Consider the following 11,630-nt stretch of genomic DNA (forward strand, 5'->3'; position numbering starts at 1 on the left):
AATTTGTATCACACGTTTACTAACCAGTAAGGGTATAGGATAAGGTTCGAATAAAGTTATATTACCACTATTACTTTTAACGAATTAAATTAAAATTGATTTTAAACAATAACTTAAAGCAAGGAGTGCCCCCAAAAAGAGGCTATCTTCTCTGTCCCAGTACTCTTTTTTCGGGACAAAAAACTCTTTATGACCATTTTGACAGTCACAATGTCGACAATGAAAAAATATTGTCGACAAGGTCACAGTGGTAACAGATGTAAGGTTTTAACAGGATATAAAACATAATACACACAGGCTTTATAATGCACGGTTCTGTATATACAGTCTGTGCCTCAGACACCCATCAATTAGTCACAATTAGTCAGTACATGTTACTCATTCACAGAACAATTAGACTGGCTCTCAGCCCATTAACCATCTCTAGGTGTATACCATTATATGATACATGTGTCATATTCCTGTCTCGTCCTTTATAAAATGTTATTACATCACTACTGATATACATATGTAATACAACTACCCACGGCGAGCAAGGCTGGGGGTGACCCAGCTCTGTCCCCATTGTCTGACCCCAGGAGACCCGGCCACTGTGTATGCCTCATGGCTGGAACCGGAGACTGGGATTAATGGTGTGACAATATCTGTAAATGTTGCAGGGTCCTCTGGCCGGCTCCACCTCTCTGCTGCTGGATGAGTACCTGGGGGACGCCACCGATCCCGCTGTAATCCGCAGCCACTTCTTTGACCTGTGCGGAGACTTCATGTTTGTGATGCCGGCACTTAAGAAGTCCAAATATCATAGAGGTATGAGGCCCACCCAGGGCGTAGCACATCCCCTGTCTCTGCACCTTCTGTTGGGTCTAGGCCAGTGATGGCTAACCTTGACACTCCAGCTGTTGTTGAACTACACATCCCAGCATGCCCTGCATCAGTTTTGCTATTTAGCTATGCTAAAACTGATGCAGGGCATGCTGGGATGTGTAGTTCAACAACAGCTGGAGTGTCAAGGTTAGCCATCACTGGTCTAGGCCATGTTTTCTCCTCTTGCATATGAGGTAGTTATACTGTATTATGGAATAAGGTGTTGAGGTTACACCTTCATGAAGACCAGTTAAAAGGAACCATGACAAGGTCCACTAATGTACTATATATCAACAAATAAACCCTGACAATTAGGGGCAACGTTCTCCTAGAGATGGACAAAATTTTTCCATAAATCGCTTTGCATACAAAATCATTGATGTTTAGCAGCCGATGGGTATCTGATCCCGATGGTCATGTGTTGATGGTGACATTGAGGTTAAGCTTGTATTGTCCCATCCCTAACTCTCCCCTGTGTGCTTCCTCCAGAGTGCAGTGCAGGAGAGCCGCGAGCTATGGAGGAAACCGGCCAGAAGCAAACCATCTACTCTTCCAGCCCAACTCTCCTGCCAAGTCCAGCTGTAGCAATGCACTAGGCCTGTCCTAAGCTGGTCAGGTGGCAGCATGGGGCACAGAAATGCTCCCTCCTATGGAAACGCAGCTCTGGGGAAACCATGACCAGGTTATCAAGCCTTGGAGAGTGATAAAATTGCACGGTGATAAAGTACCAACTAATCGGCTCCTAACTGCCATGTTACAGGCTGTGTTTGAAAAAAGACAGTTAAGGGCTGATTGGTTGGTGCTTTATCACCGTGCAATTTATCACTATCCAAGGCTTGATAAATCTATGCACATGTTTGGTACTGAGTGCGTATGTTACATGTTACATCATAGGCCCAGTGACCAGTCTACTTTACTACACCATTTCCATTCCACCCATGCTTGTACTTGTTTCCTCCATGCTTACTCAATGCATGCATTTCCTCCATGCTTACTCAATGTACTTGTTTCCTCTATGCTTTCTCAATGCACGCGTTTCCTCTATGCTTTCTCAATGCACCCGTTTCCTCCATGCTTTCTCAATGCACCCGTTTCCTCCATGCTTTCTCATTGCACCCGTTTCCTCCATGCTTTCTCAATGCACCCGTTTCCTCCATGCTTTCTCATTGCACCCGTTTCCTCCATGCTTTCTCATTGCACCCGTTTCCTCCATGCTTTCTCATTGCACCCGTTTCCTCCACGCTTTCTCATTGCACCCGTTTCCTCCACGCTTTCTCATTGCACCCGTTTCCTCCACGCTTTCTCATTGCACCCGTTTCCTCTACGCTTTCTCATTGCACCCGTTTCCTCTACGCTTTCTCATTGCACCCGTTTCCTCTACGCTTTCTCATTGCACCCGTTTCCTCTACGCTTTCTCATTGCACCCGTTTCCTCTACGCTTTCTCATTGCACCCGTTTCCTCTACGCTTTCTCATTGCACCCGTTTCCTCTACGCTTTCTCATTGCACCCGTTTCCTCTACGCTTTCTCATTGCACCCGTTTCCTCTACGCTTTCTCATTGCACCCGTTTCCTCTACGCTTTCTCATTGCACCCGTTTCCTCTACGCTTTCTCATTGCACCCGTTTCCTCTACGCTTTCTCATTGCACCCGTTTCCTCTACGCTTTCTCATTGCAACCGTTTCCTCTACGCTTTCTCATTGCAACCGTTTCCTCTACGCTTTCTCATTGCACCCGTTTCCTCTACGCTTTCTCATTGCACCCGTTTCCTCTACGCTTTCTCATTGCACCCGTTTCCTCTACGCTTTCTCATTGCACCCGTTTCCTCTACGCTTTCTCATTGCACCCGTTTCCTCCACGCTTTCTCAATGCACCCGTTTCCTCCACGCTTTCTCAATGCACCCATTTCCTCCATGCTTTCTGATTATTGGCCAACAGATGCCGGGAATCCAGTCTACTTCTATGAATTCCAGCGCCGTCCATCATTCTTTAAGGATTCTAAACCAGATTTTGTCAAAGCCGACCATGGAGATGAGCTGTTCTTTGTGATAGGAGGACCCTTCCTACCAGAGGGTCTGCTGTTCACAGGTAATGCCCTTACTGGCTGAGATAAGAACTAAGAAAGGGGTGGCATAGTGATCATAGCATTGGAATGCGTGACATAGGGATGTGTACCATAGAGATGGGAGGCGTAGGTATTGTACGTCATAGGAATGTGTGGCATAGGGATGCGCAGCATTGGGAGGTGTGGCACAGATGCGTGGCATAGGAATGTGTGGCAAGGCGGGCAGCTCATGGTGTGTAGGCAGGAAGGAGGGTGCATTATTACAGAGCAGACAATGTAATAAAGAGACGGCTGGAACATAAGTGTAGCAGATCTGATGGAACGGGACTGGTAAATGCTCCATACAATACATGTCGGGATATCGGCTGTCTCTGGTTCTCACAGAAGGGCGGAGGATGTCTCAGTTGCTGGGGGCAGAGGTGACATCACAGATGGAAGATTATATTTGATGGAATGGTAATCTCTGTGTGTTAATCCAGAATACGGATGGGGAGCATTATGGAAAATGTGGCAGAAAACTAAGACCATCCTAATAACTGTTAGCAGAAGTATCAGTCGGTGCAGGAGATTGTGAGATAAATACAATCACTCATTAGGGGCTTATTTCATAAGGTGAAGCAAAGAGCAATGACTTCCTTTTCCTGGTGTTTTTCCTATCTCTTTTGATACAAAGGTCTGTTGCCTGCAATATTAAAGGCAACAGACCTTTGTATCAAGCGTGTTCGGAAAAACACAAGGAAAAGGAAGCCAGTGTGGTTTGCGAAAGAAGTAGCAAATATTGTGAAAGGGAAAAAAAAGATGGCTTTTAGGAAATATAAGCAGACATAAAATAATGAAGACAAAGAGATGTATCTTGTTAGACAGAAGGAGACTAAGAAGGTAAAAAGATGTGCAAAGGCACAAGCTGAGGAGAAAATGGCCCAGTCAGTGGGTAAAGGAGGCAAAACTTTTTTATGGTATATAAGCGAAAGGAGAAAAACAAAAGGTGGAATTATAAAACTAAAGACGGACACTGGGAGTCTTGTTGAGGGAGACAATGTAATAGCAGATCATCTTAATAATTATTTTTGCTCAGTATTCACTACTGAAAGAGAGGGGAAGGGGCCACAGTTAAGTTGCAGGGATATTCATTAAAATTAAACAAGTACAGTTACAGAGGAGAAGGTCCTAACAGAACTCTCATAGCTGAAAGTGGACAAATCTATGGGGCCAGATGGGATACAGCCAAGGATACCAAAAGAATTTAAAGAGGTGCTGGTAGCACCATTGACAGAATTATTCAACCAGTCATTAGCTACAGGAGTACTTCCAGAGGACTGGAAAAGAGCGAATGCAGTCCCACTGTACAAAAGTGGAAGCAAGGAAGAGGCAAACTACAGACCAGTGAGTCTTACATCAGTAGTAGGAAATTGATGGAAACACTCTTAAAAGAAAGAGTTGTAGATTATTTCAAATCCAGCAATTGACAGGATCCCAAACAGCATGGATTCACTGGGGGGAGATCCATGTCAAACAAATCTTATTGACTTTTTGACTGTGTGACTAAAGTGATGGATAAAGGTGGAACCGTGGATATAGCTTATCTAGACTTTAGTAAGTCTTTTGACACTGTTGCACATCGCAAGCTGCTAAATAAACTTGGAAGCTTGGGATTGGATACTAGGATTATTGAATGGATAAGATTCTTGGTTGCAGGGTAGAAAAAAGAGTTGTGGTAAATGGAGTGCATTCACAGGAGGGAAATGCTGCCAGTGAAAATGATTTGGTACCAGGGATCTGTACTGGGACCAGTGCTTTTTATTATCTTTATTGGTGACACTGCAAATCGCATTAAAGGGAAAGTATGCCTTTTTGCAGAAGACACAAAGGTATGCAACAGGGTAGACACACCAGGTGGGGTAAAACAAATGACTGAGGATCCAGGTAGACTATAGGAATGGTCAAGAGTGTGGCAATTACAGTTTAATGGCCAAAAATGCGAAATCATGCACTTAGGTCTCAAAAATCCAAAGGCTAAATATAGTATTAATGGCACTATACTGGAAACTACTGAGGAGGAAAGGGATCTAGGAGTCACTATTTCAGGCGACTTAAAGACAGGTAAGCAATGTAACAAAGCAATGAGGAAGGCTAGTCAGATGCTTGGCTGCATTGGGAGAGGAATCAGCAGCTGAAAGAAGTAATAATGCCACTGTATAGGTCATTGGTACGGCCTCATCTAGAACACTGTGTTCAATTCTGGAGGCCGTATCTTCAAAAGGATATTAATACATTAGAGACTGTACAAAGAAGGGCAACTAAAATGGTGCATGGCCTACATCACAAAACATACCCAGAAAGACTAAAAAAATCTCTATGTATAGTTTGGAGCAGAGAAGGGAAAGGGGGGACATGATAGAAACTTTCAAATAGATCAAGGGTTTTAACAAAGTCCAGGAGGGAAACATTCTCCAAATGAAGAGAAGCAATAGGACACGAGGACATGCACTGAGACTAAATGGGGGGAGATTCAGGAGAAATACGAGGAAAAATTACTTCACAGAAAGAGTAGTGGACAAGTGGAATAGCCTCCCATCAGAGCATACTTGCCTACTTTTTGAAAAAGTATTTCAGGGAGATTGTGAAAGTAACACCTATCAGCGCGGGCGCGTACTGCTACATCGGAGAGGCGTGTCATAAAAATTACTTATTCCAAATGTAAATGAGCCCCAAAGGTAATAAAATCTACTTGTTGAAGAAAATACTCTTTTATATTTTGCAGGATTTGTTTGTGTATTGTGTTTTACAAGAGATTCCATATACTGTAAGTGGCCACAAGAAACCTTTAAAACGCATGTAGCCATAAGGATCATTGTGCCTTATAACCAATATAGGGAAATGGCACTGATAATACCATTTAAATGTATATGTATCTTAGAGATGAGCGGATTCGGTTTTACTCGGTTTTACTCGGTTCTCAAAACCGAATCTTATTGGCTATCCAAAACACGTGACATCCGTGAGCCAATTAGATGCCGTTTTGAGAACCGAGTAAAACCGAGTAAAACCGAACCCGCTCATCTCTAATGTATCTATGAGTTCTTTTTTTTTTTCAGGGAGATTGAGGGACCATTCAGGGAGTGAGGGAGATTGCTACTGTTTCAGGGAGTCTCCTGCAGAATGAGGGAGGGTAGGCAACTATGCATCAGAGGTGGTAGAAGCTAAGACAGTAGAGCTTTTTAAACATGCATGGGATAGACATAAGGATAGCCTTATGTCACAACTGAGGGCTGGTGGTTGTAGGGGTTGGTGTATATGTAAACCTGGGCAGCAGTATAGAACTTCTAGACATGCAGATGGAGTAGCACACCAAAGCCCGAAGGCGTGACCACAACGACAGAGATAAAATTAAGGGCCCTCATTCCGAGTTGTTCGCTCGGTAAATTTCATCGCATCGCAGCGGTTTTCCACTTAGTGCGCATGCGCAATGTTCGCACTGCGACTGCGCCAAGTAAATTTGCTATGCAGTTAGGAATTTTACTCACGGCTTTTTCTTCGTTCAGACGATCGTAGTGTGATTGACGGGAGGTGGGTGTTTCTGGGCGGAAACCGGCCGTTTTATGGGCGTGTGGGAAAAAACGCGGGAGTGGCTGGAGAAACGGAGGAGTGTCTGGGCGAACGCTGGGTGTGTTTGTGACGTCAAACCAGGAACGACAAGCACTGAACTGATCGCAGATGCCGAGTAAGTCTCGAGCTACTCAGAAACTGCACAGAGATGTCTTTTCGCAATATTGCGAATCTTTCGTTCGCAATTTTAAGAAGCTAAGATTCACTCCCAGTAGGCGGCGGCTTAGCGTGTGCAAAGCTGCTAAAAGCAGCTTGCGAGCGAATAACTCGGAATGAGGGCCTATGAGTATTGATTTAGCACAGTTCAGGTGGTACATCGGCAGTTGCAGTAGTAGATATGAGAATGATTTAAAAACAGTACAAAGTTCCACTAAATGCAGCAGTAGATGGAATGTCCTTGGGTGTGGTATCCACAACAAGACAAGCTTGGGAAGTTAGGAGATGGAAAGTCCTTATACCCACATCTATCCACTGAACAGTGAAATGGAGGCAGGAACTGACCAGCAGATGTTGTACAGAGTCTGGATGTACTGTGAAGAAGATGGTGTATGTAGACTGCCAGCTTTGCCGGATGGAACCGGACCTGATGAAGAACTGTTGAAGTGCAGATGAACCAGTGTAGCAGAGTGAGAGTTGAATGACACTGGTGACGCTAGAGATCGATGGTATTGAAGAGTAGATAACAGACCATCGATGGTATCAAGAAAACCGATGGCAGAGCACCTATGGTGTTGTGAAGCTGAACACCACTAGGAGCCAGACGCTGGAAGCTGGTGTTTTAGAGCACTGCCAGACGCAGGAAGCAATGAGAACACTGAAGAGTCAGGCTGCACCGCAAGGTGGTGATTGGTGCGGGTCTCTGGTGGAATGAAGACACAGGAGCTGGAATACCTGGAATAATCAACCACAAGGAGCAGAGACAGGATACACTGGAAATGACAACCAAAGCAATGACAACTTCCTGGTTCAGGAACAGGCCCTTTATACCTGCAGCCGTGCAGGGATTGGATGAACAATCAGGCAGAGTTCAGCGATGCTGTAGATTGGTGGAAATAGCGTCATGTGATTAGAACCAACATGGCTGCGCCCATACTAACATTTGGAGGGAACTCTAGCTTGTAGTCCCATGTGAGGAATAACAGTCATGGCGGCGACGGCCGTGGAGGACAGTAGCCGCCAACCTGCGCACATGACACAGAGCTGGCAGCAGAGGCCACAGCAGGTGAGAGACGCTATGCAGACCTGTTTGTATATAATGATGGCGGCAGAGGCCGCAACTGACAGGATACGCCATCAGAGTACTGGAAGTGCAGCAATGGTGGCAGAGACCGCGGAGGGCTAGAAACGCCATTATAGCTACAGGAGTTCCTTGTGACAGCGTCTGTGGACAGGCAGGGAGGAGATATGAAGTGAGGATGTCAGCAGCATGACTGAGACCTGGCCCTGGGACACTGAGCCAGCCTCAGGAGACACCTGAATGGTAAATAATGGCGTCCAGTAACCCGGATCATGACACCTTACAAAGAAATAAGGATCAAGTAAGCTTTGAGATAAAAATATGGTTAAAAGAAAAAGGGGAGACTAGATGGGCAAAGTGGTTCTTATCTGCCGTCAAATTCTATGTTTCTATGATTTGCCTCAACCCAGAGTAGCTGTTAGTTGTCTGTTCCTAGCGGGTAGTCCTCCAAATCCCTGTCACATGGCCAATGGGTCCCACCCAGTAAGAGCATCTTTTGTGGAATCCAGCATGTTTCATGGAGCCCTCCACCTGCAGATGATCTATACATGCCCGGAGGTCATATATACATTGCTTTATTACGGTCTGTGGCAGACTCTACATGTCACCTGAGTGCCCATCACCCGTCATTTTCATTGTTCTACATCCACATCTGTGGTACTAACCTCTTATTGTGTTTCTCTAGGTGCCGCGGAGGAAGAAGAGAAGGTTCTGAGTAAGACAATGATGAAATATTGGGCCAACTTTGCCCGCACTGGGTAAGATATCTGCTGACTGCTCACCCACCCTGATGTCTGACTTATCTGGGTATAAGATCTGAGGCCACGGACTTGGGGCTGTATATCCTGGGTCCTTACTCTACCAGGGTCTAATTACAGCTTCTCCCTATCTAGATACAGTATAATGGTGCATTTATCACCGGGTGCGCACTAGCGGCCATTACATAGGCCAGGGACATAAAGTGCACAATCAACATAGTATGAAATAATAGTATAACACAGGTGAGATGCTGCATGGACAGGAGGCTGTCTTACCAACAGTAGGTAATGGGCAAAGCAATGCACGGGAATCAATAAAAACCCATAACTTGCCCCTCCTGTGTCCTCTCTCCACATGCTTCCATACAGTGACTGGCTGTCTGCACTCTGATTGGTGTACAGCTCCAGCCATCCACCAATCAGCATGCTGACAGCCACTCACTGTCTGGCTGCAGGCTGGGAGGCAGGTAAAGAATGCTGTCTCGCCGCTCTGATTGTGTAACCACCACCTGACCCTGCTCGAATGCCCCTAGAATTATGGGGCCCTGGCCAGCTGCCCAGTGGGCCAATACATTAAGATGGCCCTCCATGAAAACAACCAGAGGTTACAGGGAAGGAAGACCAGGAGACATTCAGCAGATGTGCAGGCTTTATCCCACTTTAGTTCTGACCCAACAGCAACCACATCAGACTATAGGGACAGTGATTAAAGCAAGCTGTTAGATGGGGCGCTGAGATGAGCGGGTTCCATTTTACTCAGGTATTTCGGGTTTTGCCTATTGGCTATCCAAAACACGTGACATCGGTGATCCAATAAGATGCCGTTTCAAGCCCCGAGTAAATCCGAGTAAAACCAAACCCACACATCTCTAGACAAGGTACGATCCCAGTCTGTCTGAGCTGAATGTTTTGTTTTTTGTTTTTTTGTTCTGGATGTGAGCACCACTACATAATTCAAGTCCCCGCTCTACGGGTGGACTTAAACGACCAATAAGTTACACATACCATAATAATTATTCATACCTAGTATAACCAGTAGGAGACAGAACGGCATTTGCTATGTGCACATTATCCCACCCCATGGTAAGACACCTGTCTCTTCTTGCTGGCAGCTGCTCTCTGGTCTTCCTGATCCACTGTACTGATTTTAGTGCTCAAAACAGACACCAGATTTGGCTGGAGAAGCTGCAGCTACACTCGGCCACTTACACATCATATTGTGTATATATACTAGTGATATAATGGTCATGATTTTAGTCACTGGCTAGGGGAGCAATTGTCCATGTAGCTGTGTTTAGATATATTTAAAAAAAATATATATTTAGCACATCTATCATTAACACACTCACACACACTTTTCTTTTTCCCTTGTGTACAACTCTCCTTTCCCCTTGGGTTGAATGTTTTTTCAGTCTTCAGTCCGCCACTTGTTCGGCCACCAGGCGCCCCTGAAGTGTAGAAGGTCCCTGAGACCTGTAATAGTGCAGCTGACTCTGGAGAGTTGTTTGGCTGACTGTGAAATTCTAGTTTCTGAGATGATGATCTCTTCTGATATATATGTAACAATCGACGATTTGATCTTTTCCAGCAATCCCAATGGGCCGGGCCTCACCCACTGGCCTCCATACGGCCAAGACGAAGGTTATCTGAAGATTAATCTAGAGCAGGCGTCTGCTACAGGGCTGAAAGCAGATAAGTACAAATTCTGGATGACCACCCTTCCTGAGAGACTCCAGGAGCTGCAGAAGACAGGGGAGGCCCATTCTGAGTTGTAGGTGATCCCCAGACCATCCTAGAGAACGAGACCAAGACCAACTCCAGCTGTACTCTGTATGGGGAACACGTGCAGGTAGAAGGTCCTGGGCTCTGTATAACCTAGAACACACCATGCACGGAGCTGCAGGAACAGAAGAACTTCTTACTAACACCTAATAAGTGTTTGGTTTGATTGATGATCCAACAATAAGTATTGATACTGAGAAATATGATCAAATGACTAATTAAAGAGAAAAAAATTTTATACGTTGTTTCATTCCCTTCTTCGCTTGTGTCTCCTCATGTCACTAACACAAAGTAAATGGGCAACAAGACGAATAATTTCTAGTTACTGGATATGAAGCTACTTATACTCCTGTTAGTACATTATACGGGTCCTTTATGTCTACTGTACATACAGGTTATGGAAGTGGTTCTCAAACTGTGTGCCGGGGCACCTTAGGAAACTTGCAGAGGTGCCACAGGTTGGTGGTCCAGGACCAATTCAAATCATTTATGGTCAATGTAATAGGCAAAACCAGTGCTGGCGGCTGCTAATCATAACATATGTGGACAAACAGAAGCAAATCCTGTCAGTCACCACACAATGTAACCTAAGAGTGACATCATTACAAACACAATTTACTTAATTTTATATTTTTTTCTCATTTTATCAAGAAACTTTTGGCCTAGGGGCGCCGTAAACAAAATTCTGACACTTTTTCAGACATCGAACACTATGGTGAACAAGCAACAGAATTAGAAGAGGCGTTCCCTGTGAGGGAGTATCCAGAAAAACGTCTTCACCATGCCCTAAGTGAATGCAGACAGATGGAGAGGAATAAGTGGTCCTGGAGAGGTGGTGGAACTCAATTACCCTGACACCCAACCCCCCTCAGTCCACCACCACCACAGTCCACCACTACACACACACACACTCACACTCACACTAAGCCCAGGGCCAGTGCTAGTGTTTTCGGCAACCACTGTAAACTATAAATTAGTGCCCTACTTCCCGTACTTTATAAAGGGACACTGATCTCACAAAGAAGCAGTGTGGTGACATACAGATGGAGCAACGCTCATCTTGCTACTCTGCTGTGCCTAGGCGCACCATGGTTTATTAGCATAACCCTTCATCTATTGTTCTCAGCTGCAATACAATACAGCCAGAACAATACATCAGGGGATTAAGTCATTACAGCAAAGAATTAAGTCCAACTGCCCTGGCTCATTTAATCCTATTAAAGGGCAAGATAAAGATGGCTCCATCTGTTATGGTACCCCCCATTCACATTACACCACACAGTAGCACAGTTGTATTCCCATTACACCACATAGTAATGC

General features: G+C 45.0%; 1 protein-coding gene across 1 annotated transcript in view; it reads left to right on the forward strand.

Annotated features, from left to right (window-relative positions):
* LOC134969750 (cocaine esterase-like) overlaps positions 1–10,548 on the forward strand; it is a 139,821-nt gene extending 129,273 nt beyond the window's left edge. Inside the window, exons 10-13 of the mRNA XM_063945907.1 lie at positions 660–807; positions 2,801–2,950; positions 8,456–8,528; positions 10,117–10,548. Coding sequence (XP_063801977.1) covers positions 660–807; positions 2,801–2,950; positions 8,456–8,528; positions 10,117–10,303 — 558 coding nt within the window. The 3' untranslated portion in view covers positions 10,304–10,548. The remainder of the gene's footprint in view (positions 1–659; positions 808–2,800; positions 2,951–8,455; positions 8,529–10,116) is intronic.
* The last annotated feature ends 1,082 nt before the right edge of the window (positions 10,549–11,630 follow it).

This window comes from Pseudophryne corroboree, chromosome 11, assembly GCF_028390025.1.
Source record: "Pseudophryne corroboree isolate aPseCor3 chromosome 11, aPseCor3.hap2, whole genome shotgun sequence".
NCBI classification, from domain to species: Eukaryota; Metazoa; Chordata; class Amphibia; order Anura; family Myobatrachidae; genus Pseudophryne; species Pseudophryne corroboree.